The 21,889-nt window shown below is 42.5% G+C and overlaps 1 protein-coding gene across 1 annotated transcript in view; it reads right to left on the bottom strand.

Moving 5' to 3' along the window:
• The window catches only part of LAMA2 (laminin subunit alpha 2), a 344,610-nt gene that overhangs the window by 299,205 nt on the left and 23,516 nt on the right, over positions 1 to 21,889 (bottom strand). The window contains exon 4 of the mRNA XM_065401428.1: positions 7,229 to 7,471. Coding sequence (XP_065257500.1) covers positions 7,229 to 7,471 — 243 coding nt within the window. The remainder of the gene's footprint in view (positions 1 to 7,228; positions 7,472 to 21,889) is intronic.

The raw sequence follows: 21,889 nt of genomic DNA, 5'->3' as shown, positions 1-21,889 counted from the left end.
ACAAAATTTAGGGGCACAATACTACTAAAGTGGCCCCTGTATTTGTGGAATGATTTTTTCCAGATCATTTATGAATATGTTGAACAGCACTGGTCCCAGTACAGATCCTTGGGGGAAATCCTTGTTTCCTCTCTTTTAACCAGTTACTGATGCATGAGAGGACCTTCCCTCTTATCCCATTACTGCCTAGTTTGCTTAAGAGCCTTCAGTGAAGGACGTTGTCAAAGGCTTTCTGAAAGTCCAAGAACATTATGTCTACTGAACTACCCTTGTCCACATGCTTGTTGACACCCTCAAAGAATTCTAATAGATTGGTGAGGCATGATTTCCCTTTACAAAGCCATGTTGACTCTTCCCCAACATACTGTGTTCCTGTATGTGTCTGATAATTATGTTCTTTACTATAGTTTCAACCAATTTGGCTAGTACTGAAGTTAGATTTACCAGCCTGTAATTGGCAGGATCACTTCTGGAACCCTTTTTAAAAATTGGTATTACACTAGCTATCCTCCAGTCATCTGGTACAGAGGCTCATTTAAACAATAGGCTACATACCACACTTAGTAGTTCTGCAAGTTCATATTTGCTTATGGAGCTGAAGCATTATTTATACATAAGACTGTATAAAATATAAGCCAGTGAATATATGTGGTTCCCACAATGAATAACTAGTTCTCCAAGTGCCAATCAGCAGAACACAGTGACTGTGAGAGAATGCATGATCAATACATGTCCTTTTATTTGTCTCCAGTATTCTCCCTCTGTTTGTCTGCCTTGCTGTCTCTGACATCTAATAGCTCCTTTCTAAATCCCTCTTATTTCCCTGCTCTATTTATGAAGAATCAATATTACATTAATACTGTACATCTGGCAATGGGTAGCATGCTTTTATCCATTATGCTGCAGACTTATCAAATTAAATGAGACAGTGAGAGTAGGTTGACACAGTTAAAGTAAATAACCCACTGCTTTAGTACTTATGACCCACTAAAGGTACATTTGGGCTGAAATGGCTCAGAATCATGTAAGTAACTTTAATGGGTTAGAAAATACAGTATCTGCTTACAGATCCTAGGAAATCCACTGTATGCTTAACTTTATCTACAGACAGGTATTTTGCTTCCAGCATGCTACTGATCTACTGCCACTGGCTCAGAAAGATCAGAGAAGAGATGTTAGGTTTGAACCAAAATGCCTGGCCTACATGTTAGGAAATGGCAAATATGGCCAAAATCCATATATGCCAGATTCCTATTCCCAGGCAGGTAAGTTTTCCTTGCAAAAATACAGCTAAAGTTTCATAACTTTACAGATCCTGGGAATCAGCAAAGACTAGTACTACCCCCAGTAAGAAATATAAATTAGGGAAGGGTCACAGACCACAGACAATGGAAGACATCCCCAAAATTAAACCTTTCTGACTTAATTTTCTTCTTAATGAAAAGCATCTCTCACAAAGGGGTTAGGTATTTATCAACAGTAATAATTCCCCCATCTCTACCAAAATATACTTGCTAGTGCCTGAAACTCTGAGTTCTCCCATGCCAGCTCCAGATTCAGGAGTGTGTGGCTTTCGGAATGCTTTTTTCCCCATTAATGGCATGTTGTGTGCTGTATGTGTGTGTGGGGAGGGGAGGGGGTGAGATGAGTATGTGCACACATGTGTTTTCTGTCCTGTGATACCATATTGGCTTTGTACTAGGTTACCAGAGACTGATGTTTGACAATCCTGACATAACTAATCTGAACACTGAAGCTTATACTGTCACGAAAAATGAAATAGAACATAGTAAAATTACAATGTAATGGAAAGCAGAAAAGCTCGCAATTATCCTATTTAATTTTATTACTCTCTAGGTGACGGAGAAGGGGGAAAGGAGCGTGACAGAAAAATATATATATATATATTATTATTATTATTATTATTATTACTGTGAAAGGTTTAATTAGAAAGCATGCATCAGTGCTTAGCTAAATTGTTATTTCTCAGATTGCTTTTCCAGAGCAATGCTGTCCATGTGAAGTCATAGAGTTTAAGGCCGGAAGGGACCACCAGATCATTTAGTGTGACCTCCTGTATATCACAGGCTACCATCACCACCCAGCACTCACACACTAAATCCAACACCCAACATTAGACCAAAGTATTACAATGCACAGGAGACTCGGCTAGTACGTACTATTGGCAGAGAATAGGCGGGACCAAGGGGCACTGATAGCTGAGGTCCCCACAATGGCAGGGAAATGATTAACTGAGATGATCCCAGCAAGCAATCCGCACCCCACGCTGCAGACAAAGGTGAAACCCACCCAAAAACCAGGGCTGGCACTTCCATTTAGGCGACATAGGCGGTCGCCTAGGGCGCCAGGATTTGGGGGGGCGTCATTTTGCCGCCCTTGGCGGCAATTCGGCGGCGGGGGGTCCTTCCGCACTCCGGGTCTTCGGCAGCAGTTCTGCGGCGGGTCCTTCACTCGCTCTGGGACCCGCCGCTGAAGTGCCCCGAAGACCGGGAGCGTGGAAGGACCCCCCCGCCGCAGAATTGCCGACGACGACTGGGAGCACGGAAGGACCCCCGCCTAGGGCGCCAAAAACCCTGGCGCTGCTCCTGCCAAAACCACTGACAATCTGACCTGGTCGAAAATTCCTTACCCATCCTATATGCTTAGACCCTGACCACGTGAGCAAGAACCAGCCTGCCAAGCACCTGAGAGAGAATGCTCAGTACCACCTCAGACCACTGGCCCACCCCATCCAGTGTCCCATCTCCAGCTGTAGCCATCTCTGATACTTTAGGGGAAAGAGACAAAAAATTAGCCAGAATACATGGGAAATCGGGGGGGGGAGGGGCAGGGGTGATCCATTTCTGACCTCTGCAGAAGACTGGCAGAAGCTTGAAGCATGAGATTTTAGGATTATAAGCCAAACTGGAAGTCTCAGCTCTGCTGTCACAGAACAGAGCCAGGGCTACGACAACCTCCCCCGACTACAGTCTAGGAAGAAGTAATTCTTTCCAATATAAAGAAGACTGACCAGTATTAGTAAATTGAACATGCTCACAGAGAAGGGAGGGAACCAGTGAAAGGGAACTTTCAGTGACTAAATAAGCCCCCTGCATATCAGCCTTAAAGGCAAAAGTAAAGTGATTGTGACTTATGCCCGGCTGTGCTCTCCTCTGACTCTCAGAGAGCTGCAATATAACACGATGATTCCATTCTAGCAACTTCTTTCCATATTGGGCTAGAGTCAGCTTATCTGCCTTACACACACTTCTCTTCCACTATGCACCACATAGTTAGGCTCTGCTTGAAAACCAACTCCTCTGCCTTCCATGCTTAGTGCTGACCTATCAAGATCATATGTCTAACATATCAGGTGTAAAAATGGCTCCAGTTGTGATAGCGGTCCAGGATAATAGGCAGGGGCCTAAACATTGTTGCCTTTCTGCTGCTGGGTCTAATGAAGAGGAGAAGCAGTAAGTGCAACGTGAACAAGGAAGAGCCAGCTACGTGGCTTTCCAGAATTAATCCGATTTCCCCTCACCAGGGACCACTACATCTGAAAATTCATGGCCCCTGGGTGGGGCGGGGGTGGGGGTGGGACTTTAAAAAAGAGACTGAACAATAATTATTCCTTGTGCAGGGTCTCTGGATCCAAACTGTCTTCTCTCCCCCAGTGGCTTAGTGACCATGTCACCAATCCAAGGCATACCCACTCTCCATTTACAACAGAATCATTCCCAGCTCAGATTCCCTGATCCTGTCTTCCTCATATACAAATCTGTGTGCCTTTTAAATCTGGAAATTGAACTAGCTTTTGCAATTTATATGTACTCTCAGCTATTCCCATTTTTATTAAACTTACTGCAGACTGATACTTTGAAGCAATAGCTCAGGAAGACAGACTGTACCCACACAGGGAGAGATATTTCTCCTCCTTGCAAGTTTACATAATTGCTGTGCATCAACATTAATCATATCTTCTGAAAGGCAGTTTTTCAGATCTCTTGTATGGGATCACAGTAAAGTGAACCAGGTAGTCAAATGGCTATTTGGATTTAGATTCCTTCATCACTGCCAAAGGAGGAATCTAAATTCAAATCCTATCTTCTCTTTTATAGAGTTGCCAAAGCCTGAAAGCCCATTCAGGAAGCATGCAGCCTCCTGGATGATGAGTTATCCCTCTTATTGCTTCACCAGTGACCCTGAATGCTTTTGGCACAGACCCTGAGTAGAGCTCTCTCCGCCCTTTTTCACTAGATTAGAGTTGCAAGCTCTGCTTGCAGGGACAATTGGTTATGTAGAAAATGGCAAAACAATTCATTTTCCCCTAAGTTTCTGCCTGTTCCCTATAATAGGCTTGAAACATCTGTCTGTGCCTGAGGGAATGTTTCTGTAGGTGGAGGTGAAAAGAGATGACTTCCCCATTTCACCCCCACCCCAAATCAAGCTGCAGCCCAGCAGAAAAGGTCATTTTTGATGAAAATGTCTAAAACATTTAATGAGTTACAGTGAGAGGCAGAAGCACCTCAGTTCCCATTCTTCTTCAGATGCACTTAGGAGCATCTAGCGAAGACTGACAGGATACAATGGGGGAACGTCATGTGTCTAAGTATAAAACTTACAGTATGTGACATTATACATGCTGTTTAAAACATCAAAATAGATGAAAACTCTATATAGTCCTCAGAAAAATAAGTGGTACTAAGATAATGTTCCAGAGACCAATATCTACCTAATAGAATCAAACAGAAGTCCAGGCACTGGTTACAGTCCAGAAAAACAAGAAAGTGATTGGAGTAAAAAAGGAACAAATTAGATATAAATAATAGACTTCTGTGCCAGGGAAATGAAGCAAAAAAATCACTATGGTAACTATTAATTTTTAGTTCTCAGACTAATGATGATCTGAGGAAATCAAAAGTAGTAATCCCAGCAAGGAAAGATGGAAATGTCATGAAACCAAAAGAAACATGGTCCAATTCTTATGGCCCTCTCCCTACACCAAAACATGGCAGTCACAGCCTCCTCATATGTCCCCCGACTGATGTCAAACAAATTAACATTAAATCAAGGAACCTGCTTTATAAAAACAATAAAGAACATGTCATCCACTAATATATATGTGAAAGAAACCTCATCTGAGAATATTTGAGATATTGGAAGATATGTTTTCATACTGAAAACAAGCTTTCACCATACTGCAGGTCCTTTCATGTATTGATGTCCTTTGAGAAACATGCAATAACCAAAAACAAAATGTCACAGTCTTTGCAGTGGAGTGTGACTAACATTTTACCTTTCCTATAAGCCATAAATCCCAATGACTTCAGAATGTATGGTGGGTTTGAATGTTTCAGTGGTATCGATGCATTTACTTAAGTCAACACTTTTCAGGATGCTATTCAAATAGAGCTGATCAAGTAATCCAGCAAATTTTCTTGAGCAGGTTTTGATTTTCTCAAATTTATTTGTTAAAAAAATTAGTCACTGAATCATCTCTGTAAATAATTCTTGCCCTGTAGATTGTTTACAGGCACCTGATTGTAAAGAATCTGATATATGAAATTCAGCTGTGTTGGCTAGGCTGGCTTGGAGACAAGTCATGTGGTACTGTTTCTATTCCCTGATTGGCTGAGAATATATCTTAGAAACTTGTTTCTGGAGCAAATACCATGTTAATGAATTTCAAATCTGCATTTTGATTAATATATCTAATATTTACTTAAAATTGCCATTTCCATTAATATTATCATCAATAAACTCATCGACTAAAATATATGTAGATAATGTGCACTAAAAGGGCTCCAACACAGGAGTTTACCCCCTCTAATTTCCCCAGTTTTAATTTCAAATGTTGCTATGAACAAATGTGTAATACCAGAGCATATATCTGACTTTGGCAGTGTCTTGTAGATCCGTACACATCCTGCACGTGGTCACACTTGATGATGATGATGATGAGTACACACTGTTTGAAAATCAGGCTCCTTCAAGGTATCCCAGGCAGGACACCAAGATATGAAGACACCCACAATCACTAGTCATGCCCATGCTAGAAGGGCAGGTTCAGGTCCCTTTGAAAATTTCCTTGCAAGAAATTGTGTACATTTCCATGCTTACATTTATATGTATTATTTCTGCAACCGCATTAGGAAATGGCCTTTTCCATGCCTCAACGCCCAATTTGCACAGATAATCATGGTAATTACACACACAAACATAAGCTTGCAAATACACAAATTCTTCAGTGCAGACCTCCAGCTTCCCAGTTCAATCCACTGTCTCTCTAGACAGATAGCATTTTGAGAGCTCAGAAACGTGCATGTTCTGAGTATTGTCCAGAATTGTGAAAAGTTTGTAGACAGCATTCCTGACTGCAGCATGTCAGGCATCCATGGGCCTTGAAATATAAACTACTGAACAAAAAATACAATAAAGTCACCCATAACTAGGAGCTACGCCATTCCATTCATTAAAAAAAATCTAGCTGGGATATGTAGTGAGTTGCATAGTTGAAGTGAAATAGGCATGGAGTATGAAAGAAGAAAAGCTGAAAGTTCAGAAGCTCCACAAACTCAAAAGCAGTTTTGGTTTAAAAAAAAAAAAAACGCAAGGTTTTGCATGATAGTCAGGAATTACTCAGCAATCAGAGTCAGTACAGTAATAGAAAAATATCCCACTCTGTGACTAATGTACACCAAAATGTGTTGTCTAAAATCTATTCCATATTCAACTGTCATTTTATTTTTATGAATTATCAGGATGTGAGTAAGTTTAATAAATATGAAAATTTATTCTGTGAAAAATATAAATTTCTTGCCACTTTAATAAGAAAAGGGAAGGGGAAAGCTGTTTACAGTTGTAAGTGGTATATTTAAACACAGCGGGTGAAATCGTAACCCCCCTGAAGTCAATGGGAGTTTCACCCAGTATCTTTCTTTGCTTCTTATTGGAATTGCTGCCTATCTAACTACAAAGGAGTTGCCTGCAAGTACTAGAGATTAAGGTCCACACAGTTCCCTTACACTGCATGTGTTTATTAGTGTGTATTTCTCCCTGTTTAATGGGGTATATGGCAACCTCTATTGATGCATATATAAGGAAAAGAGCCCCATCCTTCATATATAAAGCCCATACAAAAACATTGTCTGCACAAGGCATATACTTATCAATTAAGCAAAAGAATATTTCTGTTGGCATGTTGGCTGCAGTATATTTCCCATCTTACCTCTCCATTCTCCAGTGGTTGAATCTTGGAGTAAAATGAAGTGCATATAACTTCATCATCTTTTGCATAGGATGGAGGCCCTCTGCGGGGAAGAATGTTGTAACGTGTCAGGCATTCTGTGTCTGTTACAGCATAATACTGCCATGGCTGATAGTTAACACCGTCCAGTGAACGCTCCAAAATCCAGTTCCCAGGTCGAGGGGCATTAGCTGCTTTCACAATAACATATGCAATCTGGAATACCTGCAGAACAAATTAAAAATATATAAAATGTGTATTTATATATTCATTTTCTGCCAAAGTAAAAAAGCTAAATATAGTCAATTCTCATTTGAGAATTTTTCCCTGAAAATGAAAGGAGGCAACACCTTGCAGTGAAAGTCTTTGACCGTGAAAATATCCCTTCTCCAGAAAAATTTCTACAAGAAAGAAAGTTCCACTGTGACAGCACAGACTTTTTGAAGTGTGATAAAAAATAACCCTCCAGATTCAATCTAACTCGCTAGAGAATTGCCGAATTCCTTCAGTTTCATTTGAAATATTTAAAATTTTATCTTTGCATATGGTATTTACATTTGTACAACTTACTATATATTAATATGTGCATATATACATGCATTTGTGCATACATATACACACAAACACCTTTTGTAACAGTTACCCATTTCCCAAACTCTATTATGATTTTCTCTCTTATGTGAAACTCTGTGGTTAAGACACTAGTGGGTAATCATGTCATATGAAATCTCTCCATAAAACATTCTTGGCCACATCACATGGCTTCTGCACAGCTGCCATAAATAAGCCTTATAGGATAGAGATACATGATACATTTGTGGAACTCCTTGCCTGAGGAGGTTGTGAAGGCTAGGACTATAACAGGGTTTAAAAGAGAACTGGATAAATTAATGGAGGTTAAGTCCATTAATGGCTATTAGCCAGGATGGGTAAGGAATGGTGTTCGTGGCCTCTGTGTGTCAGAGGGTGGTGATGGACGGCAGGAGAGAGATCACTTGATTACCTGTTAGGTTCACTCCCTCTGGGGCCCCTGGCATTGGCCACTGTCAGTAGACAGGATACTGGGCTGGATGGACCTTTGGTCTGACCCAGTACGGCCATTCTTATATTCTTAAGAAATGTCACTATAAACAGAATAATAGCATGTAATCAACACTTATTATTGTCTGTGTCATCTGTCTTTCCAGTTGATTTATCAAGGTTTTTTTCTGCTATCCTGCTTGCTGGGATTTGAGCCACAAACAATAGTTACATTTGTAGCTCCAGAACGACATTTGCTAATGATGCAGCATCTTTTCCCCAATAACATAGAGATACCACAGTGCTAACAATGAAGCAGAGGAGTGAGAGCATAGGTCCCTGTTAGAAGGGATGAATGTACAGTGAATTAATAGTTAGAGTCGCCTTTCTATGAGGTAGTGCTGTGAGCACATACAGAAGGAGGCCGGAGGGAGAATATCGTGCTAATTTCTGGCTTAATGGCTTCAATGTTGGATTTGGGAGAGTAACTGTGAAGAACATATATGACGAAAAATTATCAGATCTACACCTCAACTCCATCATTCTGCCCTCCAGGCACATACCAAGAACAAAATAGTTAAGATCCACAGTGCAGTTTCAAGAGGTGAATTCTGCCCCCTGTGAAGCCCAAGTATTAACAATGCTTGCAGAGCTTTGGGATGGGATTAGGGGCAAGCAAGAGAAGCTCCCTGCTCTCGGCCCTCTTAAGAAGAAGTTCCTGCAGTATTTACAAGCACCATGCTGTCACAGCACTTGCCATCTGTTTTTCAACTTGAAAAACGTGTATGGGAGTGGATTTGTTGAGGGTTGCCTTAGGTGGTGAGTATTACTGTGTCCACTCACAGCATGAGAACTTGGTTATGAACACTATTCTTGGTAGACGTATATCAGCATATAAACCAACAAACCCCTGAGCTAGGAAAGACTAACCGCACTATTCATTGCTTTCGTTCAATCACTCTCCTCCTATTTCATACATGCCCTTTACTCTCTTCATTGTTCCCACTTACTGACAGATTGAATTGCAGCCATAAATTACAGCCACACCGGATCACACTAACATATGTCATTTACTGTAAACAGTGTAAGATGGTTTAAAAATAGCTAAACTTTATTTTCTCCCCTCACAAAATTATGTTGTTTGGAAAGAAACAATCTAATTGGAGTGCTCAATATTTTTTTTTTCAAACATTGTATTGTAATTGTTGAGAAAAAACTGCATTGTCTAGGAGACCGTTTCTGATATATTTGTTCAGAAAGTTATTTTGGACTTTTTTTTTGCATGGGTAATGGCTCCATTGAACTAAATAATTTCATATTACACTAATATGTCTGATCTAGTCCAGCCATGTAAACTTTTTTGGTTCAAAACATCCAGTCCAGAGATCTCAATGTGAAGTATTCCTAACAAATACTTTAGTATTTGAGTTTATACTCAAAGCTCAGATATTAGGACAACAGCAGAACTGCTGAAATCTGTGCAATCTCACTGAAATACATGATAGCAAATGAGAGAAGTAGTGTTTGGTCTAACAACCCTAGAGTATTCACTGAAAAACAGAGATGGACTAGGAGTATTTTCTAGTGTTGAATACCCTCACTCTCCAATATCATCATTGGTCAAATAGATGTTCTCATTGATGCAAAAACTGCTGCCAGTGTTCACTTAACACTCTCAGTTGTGTTGGGCTCTGCAGGGCTAACAGGAATAAAGGGAAGTAAAAGGCTGCTTTTACAACTAAAATAAGCAAACTTGTTGAGTATGAAGGTGCCATTTTTATAGTCATTCTTCAGATTGGAATCATACTTTAATAAGTATCCTCTGTATACTGCAGAAGACTTATCCTAATTCCTTTCTCTTGTATTCTATTGAGATATTGCACATATCTTTTGGTTTTGTTTGTATTAAGAAAAATGTAATAACGTTTTAAAGAAAATATAAAGGGAAAGAAAATAAACAGTTGACATGCTGCAGCTCATGGAATTTTTTTCTTAACTTAAGAAAACACTTTAGTAGTGTAATACATAAAGATTCATTTTTAAACACACATTAGTTAGAGTTTTCAGCTGACCCAGAGCATTGTCTCTGTCTTGCCTTTGATTTGAGAATTCCAAAAGTAGCTTTTGAAATGATGCCAAATTATTTACATTCCATGGAGTTATGAAACACATTCCATTTTTCTAGTTCATGTCTCCATTCATCAGCTGACCCGAAAGAGGGTGTCTTTGTAATGAAACAAGATTATTTCTTCAGGCTGGGCCATGCAATAGAATAGAAAAGCCTAACTTGGGGATTAAATGAATTTATTCCTGCTTTTCTTGAACCCCACAAAAGAGTGTGGACTAAATGGTCCCATTTAGACACAGACATGCATTGGGAGAGTTGTGGAAGTGCACGCCAGTAGGAGCTCAGGGAGAAACAGTTTCTTTTGGGCAGGCTGGTAATGCTCAATACGCACCACTAAAATGTAAATGTTCAGTGTCAGATCCCTCAGTTGGTGTAAGTCAATAAAGCTCCATTGATTAACACCATCTGAAAATAACACCCTTATGGTGGTAAATTCCTTGCTTTGGTACAGATTCCAAACATGCTAACAACAAAAAATGGAATAGGGATAATGGGGTGGCTGAATTACTTTTCAATAATTCTTAGGCCTTGTCTACATTAGAGAAATTACAAGATTCCCCCCCCCCCCAAAAATGATTGAAGAGCACCCTGTACCCATACACACATGAAAGTGCTACGTCTGATTGTTCGGGAGGCAAGCTAGTTACATTATAATTGTATAGATGGAAGAACCAAAGTAGCCAGGGAATTTTCATTGGATAATGTGGGGGATATGGCAAGAGACCAGAACTGGGGAAGATTCTGAGGGGGGTACTGTGGGGCACTGGTGGGGTGTGGCAAGATGGGTAGCTGAGAGGGAACTCTCAGCCAGTGGATAAAGGAGGTTTTCTAGTTCAGGTAGTTGTCATCTGTGTCAAAGATGACAGCCATCCCACCTGAATTAGTGTAAGGCACTCCTGGTGTGGGTGCAACCTTACCTTAGTGTGGACAGACTTGTCAATAGTGCTTCAGTTAGCACAATACAACCAACTGGAACTCAGCGACTGTGTGCTCTAATACAGATAAAACGTAAAGTTTCTTTGAGCTTTACTGCACTTATGTCACATTGTCACCATGTTTATTTCACAATGACACAAAAAGTGAACCAGTTCTGCTAGCTGGAGTCAAAATTTTTAGTGAAATGTTCACTCTGAGCTTGTTCCCATAGGGTATTTCATGGAATACATCTTTCTGTTTTGCTTTTTGATTGATTGGATCAGTAGGCTGATACGTGTAAATAATATCACAATAGTTCAATCTTAGAGCATCTCTCTTTTTACATAAGTCCAATGGAATACAACCTTTGGGTACGTCCAGACTACCCGCCATATCGGCGGGTAGTGATCGATTTATCGGGGATCGATAAAGATGCGATATATCGATCCCCAAACGCACTCCCCGTCGACTCCGGAACTCCACCGGAGTGAGCGGCGGTAGCGGAGTCGACGGGGGAGCCGCGGCCGTCGATCCCACGCCGTGAGGGTGGGAGGTAAGTCAGAATAAGATATGTCAACTTCAGCTATGGTATTCCCGTAGCTGAAGTTGCGTATCTTACATCGACACCCCCCCCCCTCCCCATGTAGACCAGGCCAAAGTCTGCCAATCTGAATGTGAAAAAAGAGCAGAGCAGTACCAAACTGCCTAGTGGCATATAGCAGCCAATTAGCACAGCAGCTCTGTACAGAAGGAACTTCGTTCATGTGACTATAACATAATTAGTAGGGGAAATACTCTAAATAGTCCTCTGAGTCTTTCCCAAATTATAGACAGAATGGGCCTCATGATGAGATACAAAATGAGTCCTGGGTCTCATTTTCATTGCTAATTATCTCAGCAGCAAAGTCTTCAAAACACACATTGAAAAATACACTTCCATATGTTATAGCACAGTCTCTTCTCAAGAATGGCTCAGAAGATATAGGAAAGTGTATCCTACTGTACCGGATAATTCGCTACACTAATATTATTCAGATTGTGCTGAAGTGAATCATTAATCTGCACAAGGTTAGCCAATGAAGTAGGAATTTCCTTGTGTGTTACTCCCACCTGCTTGCCTATTTCAAAAATAAATCCATCAGCTAATAGCGTTGTTTGTAATTCAGAATAGCATCACAAATTAAATACAGTATTATACAGAATATTGCCCAACATCTCAGAACCTAATTCCGAAAAACAGGGCTATGTCTCAGAGTTATACCAACAATCTGGGCAAAATGTTTCTTTACTTGTTTCTTTCCTGTTATAGCTCTCTCTTTGATTTTTATTCTATACATCAATCAGGTAAACTGTAACATACACGTGGCATTCAGAATTTGGACAAAGGTTTATATTCTTATTTAGATGCTTAAGATGTATGAACATAATTAACCTCATTCCGCAAATTGTGTTGATAAATCTAAGAGGTTTTTTCCATTCGTAATTAATTTTTAATCCTTATGGTTGCAAAAATATCCTCCTAAACTTAACACTAGCATTGTTTATAGTCAGTTCATCTTCCTGAATTTACAAATAGGCAACCTAAAACAACTCTGATAGGTATGAACTACCCATTCATCTCAATGATGCATTAACTCTGGAATGCAATGATAATAAATGGGATGTCAACATTGTTAACTGTTTTACTGCTGATCATTTTACAAGAAACATATACTAATGCTGGATGCAGTGGTGGATAATGAACCAGGGCAAAGGGATGTTGTCAAGGGTTGTTGAGGTGGGGAATGAGGAGGACTTCAAGCCATTGTTCTTGCCTCTATTGCTCTTTTATCCCCTCAAAATATTGTATACATAAGTAACCTCCTGTCCTATCCACAAAGGGCCAGCAAAGAGGGAATTTATTTGGTCTATGAGTCAGTAGAAATAACTGCATCTCTGTGCCAGGTTCTAACGTCTGACAGAATGAGTCAATAAAAAAAATAATCATGCACTTCTAAGGCTTTGTCTACACTTGTGTGAAGGTTTTACACGATACCTTGTTGAAAACAGAAAAAAATTATTTGTCAGCATCCTTCCTTCTTATTCCATTCAGTCTCTTCTTGCAAGAATATGCAGCCAATATAGTAAATTTCTCATACTGATGTATGTGGGGGTTATGAATGTTTGCAAAGTGAAAAAAAATTCTGGGACTTCAGTATTTAAGATGCCCATATTATTTCTCTAGCACAGACGTGGGCAAACTACAGCCCTCGGGTCACATCAGCCTGCGGGACCATCCTGCCCGGCCAGGGAGCCTAGTCCCCGGCCCCTCCCCTGCTGTCCCCCTTCCCCCGCAGCCATGCCGCCGCGTGGGCCGCACTCTGGCCTGCCGCTCCCGCTGGGCAGCGCGGAGAGCGCAGCTGGCCCTGGCCGGGTGTCGCAGCTGCAAGCTCCTGCTGCTGGTAAGGGGGCGGAGAGGCGGGAGGTTGGGTAAGGGAGCAGGAGGTCCTGGGGGGCAGTCAGGGAGGAAGGGGCGGTTGGATGGGGTGGAGGTTCTGGGGGGGCGGTCAGGGGATGGGGAACAGGGAGGGTTGGGAGTGGGAATCCGGGGGGCCTGTCGGGGGTGGGGATGTGGATAGGGGTCGGGAGTGCAGTCAGGGGACAGGGAGCAGGAGGGGTTGGATAAGGGGGTGGGATCCCGGGGGCAGTTAGGGGCGGGGGGTCCCGGGAGGGGGTGGTCAGGGGACGAGGACCAGAGGGCAGTTGGCTAAGGGGTGGGAGTCCCGGGGGGGCTGTCAGGGGGTGGGGATGTGGATAGGGGTCGGGAGTGCAGTCAGGGGACAGGGAGCAGGGGGGTTGGATAAGGGGGTGGGATCCCGGGGGCAGTTAGGGGCGGGGGGTCCTGGGAGGGGGTGGTCAGGGGATGAGGAGCAGAGGGCAGTTGGCTAAGGGGTGGGAGTCCCGGGGGGGCTGTCAGGGAGGAGGGGGTGGTTGGAAGGGGCGGAGGTTCTGGGGGGGCGGTCAGGGGATGGGGAAGAAGAAGGGTTGGGAGTGGGAGTCCGGGGGGCCTGTCAGGGGGTGGGGATGTGGATAGGGGTCGGGAGTGCAGTCAGGGGACAGGGAGCGGGGGGGTTGGATAAGGGGGTGGGATCCCAGGGGCAGTTGGGGCGGGGAGTCCCGGGAGGGGGTGGTCAGGGGATGAGGAGCAGAGGGCAGTTGGCTAAGAGGTGGGAGTCCCGGGGGGCCTGTCAGGGGGTGGGGATGTGGATAGGGGTCGGGAGTGCAGTCAGGGGACAGGGAGCAGGGGGGTTGGATAAGGGGGTGGGATCCCGGGGGCAGTTAGGGGCGGGGGGTCCCGGGAGGGGGTGGTCAGGGGATGAGGAGCAGAGGGCAGTTGGCTAAGGGGTGGGAGTCCCGGGGGGGCTGTCAGGGGGTGGGGATGTGGATGGGGTCGGGGTAGTCAGGGGACAGGGAGCAGAGGGGGTTGGATGGGTCGAGAGTTCTAAGGGAGGCAGTCAGGGGGCGGGAAGTGGGAGGGGGCAGATAGGGGTGGGGGCCAAGCTGTTTGGGGAGGCACAGCCTTCCCTACCCGGCCCGCCATACAGTTTCGGAACCCCAATGTTGCCCTCGGACCAAAAAGTTTGCACACCCCTGGGCTAGCAGCAACACACATGAGCTCATGAAGCAACTCAACCTGGAGCCAGTGAATCAGGGCTGATAGTAGCAGCAAGAACATTTCCTGTTCCCATTGCTGCAGAATGCCTTGCAGAGAACCTTTACTTCTGAGGACATGGGAAGAGTAGACACCTCACACTGATTAAAAAGGAGGGACTAGTCCAAGCCCAGATGATACTTTGGTGATGAGTAATATTGAAATGCACACATTAGCAAGAGAGGATCTCAGAGCCAGCTGCAGAAGGAAGGATGTAGCTGGGGTGAGAGAGTAAAGAGTCCTCAGATGAATAATAGTATTCTAATAGTCAGATTTTGTGTACCGAACATCACCTGTGCATCAGGAAATCCAAATATAATCACCATCCGAATGAAATTAATACAATATCAATTCCTGTACTACACAGTTAGCTTCATATCCATATTTTAAAATCATTATTAACAGTGTATACTGGTTTCTTTGTATGCAGAATAACATGTCCCTCCACTGGATGAAATATTAGACCTGCAGTGTTTGTCATTTTGTAATAGTCTTGCTTTCTAATGGCTTTTACATCTGAAAGAAATACTAAGTCCAACTACTACTGATAGCTACTAAGCCGATTTTTCATTACTACTTGGTGTGGCAGCTCATGCTTTTGAAGACAGCCATCATGCACTCAGTTCCCTACACCCCATTTGTCAGTTGTGGCATGTGGTCAGAGACCGTTACAAGAGTTTAAATCATGTGCCTCTTTCATTTCTGATAGAAGATAGGAATCTTTGACATCAGAATTTTTAAAGTAGTGGATATTTTTAAAAAATTAGCAGCTTTCTTCATGTCAGCAACTTTTAAAACTCTAAAGCCCAATTCAGATGTGGAAAAGAAGCTCATTTAAGAATAGCATTTCTCTCAAAACTCCTCAAGCTGCCATGTAAATTTCTTTCTAACACTTTGTCATGAGAGAGACAGTCATATCACTTTCAAACATTCTGCTCTCACAGTCAGAGAAGCTATAATTGAAAATGCCAGAATGGGGAAAAAAGATGCTTAGTAGGAGTCAACTAATATCAATTTAGAGAACCGAACAGCTCCCTACTATGCTGTAGTTTGCCTCCTAATGACAGTATCTCTCTCCTGCTCATCTGAGTTGCTGCCAGCTTAAATGCTCCTACCAGCTGGGGAGCCTGGGCTTAAAGCAGCATATGCTTGATTCCAAGGTAGTTTCTCCATAATGTGACAGACTTCACTAGTTACAACTGATCAGGGTAGGACTCTTTGTCCTGTTAAAATCTCATGAAGAGAGTGTCACACAATATAAGGTGCCAGTGAACAGATTTTGAGGGCAAATGTGGGAAAAGCTTTGACATAGTGAACCCCAAAAATCTAAATCAGAACATCAATATCTGTAAATCTATCCATTTTCCAATTAGAAATTGTATTTATCTTCCTCATGAAACAATAATATTCACTCATAAGGACATTTCAATTCTGTTCAGTCAATACAATCAAATGTATCATATTTGAGAAATGTACCCTAAATAAGAGTATAAAAATGCCTTTTTTTCCTGTTCCAGCTTTCTCCACTACCACCACCTTTAACCATCAGAGTGACCACAGATCCTCTAAAAACCATGTTCTTCTTAAGAAAACTAGATACTTTACTAACATAACAGCTCTCACATTTTGAGCATGTTCTAAGCAGCAGAGCAATAGAATTCATCTCATTATTGTAACATTTAAAGGGGAAGTCTACTAAAACAAAACAAAACAAAACAAAAAACAAGCACTCTGTGAAAAGCCAGAACACTGCAAAACTGGACCTGACTCCCAATCTGCCCAGCTGCTGAATACTTAGAGACACATTAAGCTGAGTGAGGAGCGTAAGTGCCAGCATAGTTTCTAGCAGCCTCAGTTCTTTGTGATTCTCTCTACTTTCTGAACTTGCTGCTTAGTTGTCAAGGCCTATAAAGGATTAGTTGCTGTCTCTGGACAACTTTTGCTTCTTCTTGTCTTTAGCCTTTATCACACCAGAGTTTAGGGGCAAAGTTAGTCTTTCCCAATCACTTCCCCTGTATGACAGTGGGAGAAAGCAACTTACATTTCTTCATTTCCTATGGCTCTACATTTCTTTCCATGGAGAAAACAAACAAAAGGAAGTTTTTTTTCCACACAACACAGTCAATCTGTGGAACTCCTTGCCAGAGGATGTTGTGTAATAGGCCAAGACTATAACGGGGTTCAAAAAAGAACTAGATAAATTCATGGAGGATAGGTCCATCAATGGCTATTAGCCAGGATGGGCACAGCTGGTGTCCCTAGCTTCTGTTTTCCAGAAGCTGGGAATAGGTGACAGAGGATGGCTCACTTGATGATTACCGGTTCTGTTCATTCCCTCTGGGATACCTGGCATTGGCCACTGTTGGAGGACAGGATACTGGGCTAGATGGACCTTTGGTCTGACCCAGTCTGGCCGTTCTTATGTTCTTATTACTTTCAAGAAAGACAGGCTGGGATGCTTTTTTTTTTCTTTGCACACCAGAACTACACTTATGGTGGGGTATAGCGGGAAGAAGGGATGCTAATTCTGGGGCCAATCCAGCTCCCATTAAAGACAATGGGAGTTTTCATGTACTTTAATGGAAATTCCACTAGGGCCCCTTTCACCTACTTCATTCCAAAGTGAGCTATCTGAATGCTTGAGGAGTTGGTAGTGATGGCAGCAATTCTACAGGTGCCATTTGAAAGCTTCTGGATCAGGAGTTCCAGTTATTTACAATGCCACTCTCAATCTCAGCACTGATTAGAGCCAACCCTACAACAATGAATATAATTTAGATTCCAATAATGACTCAAAACACCATCAATAATATCCCCCACTTTAATATGTGCTTTATTTCCACCACAGGAACCTTAATTTTAATATTGAAACAAATAAAACTGTTTTGGTCAGATAAAGCTACAACATGCACTAAACTATCTTCCCCAAAGAAAGCCTAATTTTCTCACTGAAATTGTTTAGGATTTGCTTTATGTACAAGAGACAGCAAGTTCTCACAACATTAAACAGTTTTATGAATGTGAAGTCTAAAGATTTTATTCATTTTTATGATTTCTGTACTTCTCTATTCAGTGGAAAAAAATTACATGAACAGTATATAAACAAATGCTTATTTTTAATCTGAGGTGACACCCATCTGTTACCCACTTTGGAAAGAAGGGTGCAACACATGTCTGTGAAACTGCTATACCACTGAGCAGAAAGCAACTTTGGTATAATTGACATTTAAAACCTTTATATGTTTCTACTGAAATCTTAGTGAGCATGTGATTAGACTGTGCTAGTGAAAAACCAACTGTTTTCAAATAGATTGGGGGGGGGGGGGGAACCTCTTAAAACACCAAATCCAAAAGACTCGTTTTAGCTTAGGGATAACATTTGCAAAGGGGTCTAAGTGGTGGGGGGTGAAGGACCATAAAGAATGGACTCTCAGATGAAAAAATATTAAGAGAAATTACCTCATCCATATAAGAAGAATTTCCCTAGGCACAATCAGGAACTGTAATATTTCAAGATCAAGAGTCAAGCAAAAGCTGTTCCTTGGCAATAAAACTGTACACTTTATGTAAGGAAAGGCCAAACCTCTACTATTTGGTGTTTAGAAGAGACACAATAAATATCCTCCTCGTTAAGTACGTTCAGTGACTTAGAATATCAAAGAGCAAGAGGCATGTGTTAATGAGTATCTTTTCTTTTTGTTTAAACTGAATCACTGAAAAGTGACTCCCCAAGCACTTCTGCAGCACACTGCTGCACAGGGATTTAACTGAGCAGAAACGGAAGGTATTATTGCCAGCAACAAATGAATTCTCCCATCTTTAAAGGAAAAAGGCACACATACACATTCCTCATCTTGAATCAATAAACCTTGGGTGCCTTTCAACAACCTCAGGTTCTGCCAAAATGTTTACTTTATTATCACCACACCATTATTACCTTGGGGTGGTTCTAGATGTGCCAGCAAATCAAGATCAGTGCTGGGTTGAGGCTGCTGACAAGTCATCTTTTCAAATGCAATGGTCTGGCCTAGGCCATGTCCTGGCATGTAACCCATATTGTCAGGGATAGTGGGATCTTATTAAATATTTTAAATAATATTTACAGCCCAAAATCAGCTAATACAAAAAAGTGCAGGAAATAAAGCAAATGTCAGTAGGTCAGTTTATTACTATTGACCCAATCCTGCAAGCTGCTGAATGCCTACAGCAAGTTGTTTAGCATCCTGAACTCCCATTAGGGTGCTCATTGCAGAATTAGGTCCTATGACCATAAAGCCAATATACCACCAAAAGCAACTTAAATCAATCAATAATCTTCTAATAGGTCTGCAGATGTCATCCTACTTTTATCACCATGGGCTTTCATAACACCACACATAGAGGACTCATGCTTCCTGATACCGGGGGTGCCACAATCTAAAGGGGAGAACACATGACTGCTCCACGTGTCTCCTCTGCCCAGTGACACCCACCACACTGCGCCACCGTGCTCTCCCCACCCCACCAGAGTTACCTGCGGAAGGTGGGGCGCCTCCCCCTCCCCCTACATGTTCAGCCATTCTACCTGAGAGCCACTTGTCAAACCAGCTGAAGCTGTCTGCTCCGTGTCATTGCTCTACACAGCACAGCAGCTGCCTGAGAGAGACAGCCTGGCTGTGGAGGCAGCGGCCCACTCTCCAACCAGGGCCCGGCTGCCAGGGACAGGAGCCAAGAGAGCTGGAAACCTGCCAGGGGGAGGGAGGGCTCCAGCTCACTCAGCCCGTGTCCCCGGCAGCCGGGCCTGAGCACTGCCTCCCCATCTGGGCTCTGGCAGCCAGCCGCCACGCTGCATACAGCAGCGAGCCAGAGCAGCAAGCATGAGAAGCGGCTGCTCCCGCCCCTTCTGCTCCCTGCCCGGGCCTACCTGCTGGGGACAGGAGCCGAGCGTGCCGGGGGGCAGGTGCAGTGGGAGAAGGACAGAGCTCCTCTCCCTCCCCTACGTCAGGCCAAGTAGAAATCTGGGGAGGGGCACTTGACCCCACATACCCCCCCCCCATACACATCACCTATGACAACAGCTACCACAGAATCTTGCTGCCCTTAAAATTTCCTTTTTAGCTTTAGCATGGATCCTACATTTCAATAATGATTTTGTGATAAATGGCTGCTGTAATAGTACCACTGCCATATTTTATGACCATCAGCATTCCCATATAGTATACCAGAAAAATCAATTGTTAAGGATTTGGTTTTTATTCACTGACAACTGCTCAGTTATAACACATTTCAGCAAGAAGAGCAAAATCTGTCCAAGACTTAGATTCGTCTGATTCTACTACCTGTCATGCTACCAGTCTCTCAGACTCTCTGTGGACTCTGTTCAGTAGAGGACTTGCCAATAAAACACAGTCATAAATATAATCATTTTGGAATGCACCAGTGTGTGTGTGTGTGTGTGTGTGTGTGTGTGTGTGTGTGTGTGTGTGTGTGTGTGTGTGTGTGTGTGTGTCACATTCTGGGGTGCAATCTAGACCGATGAGGGATTGTGTCACCACCTGTTCTGCAACTTTTGGTGCCTCGCAATGCTTTGCTGCTGGAGCTCCCAACCTCAGCCCCGTCACAAACAGCCAAACAGCATGCAGGTCATACCCTAAGTTTCTGTGTATTACTTCAGCCTATCAGCAACACTCCAGTCAACACTCTAGCTTCCACCAGCCTTGGTTACCACTTGCAGGGTGACCCCAATACACTTCCAGTCCTGGATTTTTCCCCAAAACGTGTTCTGCACTGTCCTGCCCTCTCCTATACAGATCAGATATTATAGGTTCATTGCCCCTATAACGGGTCAATATGCAACAGTTTGCTACTTTAACTGGAGTTTCCCAAACAGTTCAGTTTAAACACAATATTGGATTAGTTTTGATTAAAGAATAAAACAAGTTTATTTAATGACAAAGAGCTACATTTTAAGTGAGTACAAGTATAACAGGTGTTAAAGAAATGGTGACAGAAAAATAAAGATAAAACTCTTTCTAGAAACTAAAATTTAACAAACTAGACTTGGTTCAAGGTAAAATCTTTACCACATGTTTCCAGCAACAGGGCTGACCAAATTCTCATGTCAGAATGCCTCCGAAAATCCAAAAGCTGGTTCCTTTGTCTTCTTAGTTGCAAGAGAGCAAGAAAGATAGAATACCTGTGTTGTTTTTGACCCGACTTTCATAAAATATGAGGGTTGGAAGGGACCTCAGAAGGTCATCTAGTCCAACCCCCTGCTCAAAGCAGGACCAATCCCCAGACAGACTTTTGCCCCAAATTGCCCCTTCAAGGATTGAACTCCCAACTGTGGGTTTAGCTGACCAATGCTCAAACCACTGAGCTATCCCTCCCCCTCATAGTCCAGTCACCCTTTAAAATGCATTTTCCTGAAGGTTACCCTCGATAAAATTCCTTCCCATTGTGAGGACGGAGATGTGGAGTCTTGTGATGAAAGACATTCCATCTTGTTGGTTTGTTAAAATGCAGTTGTATCTGTTCCTGCTCCCCTCTGTTGCCAAAGAATGGCCACTTGACAGGTGATTACCAGACAAATCTGGGGAGAGGGTAAACCTATTCCTCGAAGTCAAAGGACAAGCTAATGCCTCTGGCCAGGTGTCAAATTTGATTGGCAAACACATTTCAGTCATAATTTCAGCTCATGTTCATAATTTTACATATAATGTTGCTACACATATTTTACCATGATATTATTGATGAGTGAGTTATTAGTTTTCAGATGATACCTCACAAGGCATATTTTTGACAAAGACTATTACAATAGAGTGCAGGATGTGAATACAGGCGTGCATTAGGTCACAAAAATAACAGGAGTACTTGTGGCACCTTAGAGACTAACAAATTTATTAGAGCA

This window comes from Emys orbicularis, chromosome 3 (assembly GCF_028017835.1).
Source record: "Emys orbicularis isolate rEmyOrb1 chromosome 3, rEmyOrb1.hap1, whole genome shotgun sequence".
In the NCBI taxonomy this organism is placed as follows: Eukaryota; Metazoa; Chordata; order Testudines; family Emydidae; genus Emys; species Emys orbicularis.
This window is presented reverse-complemented; position numbering and strand designations above follow the sequence as displayed.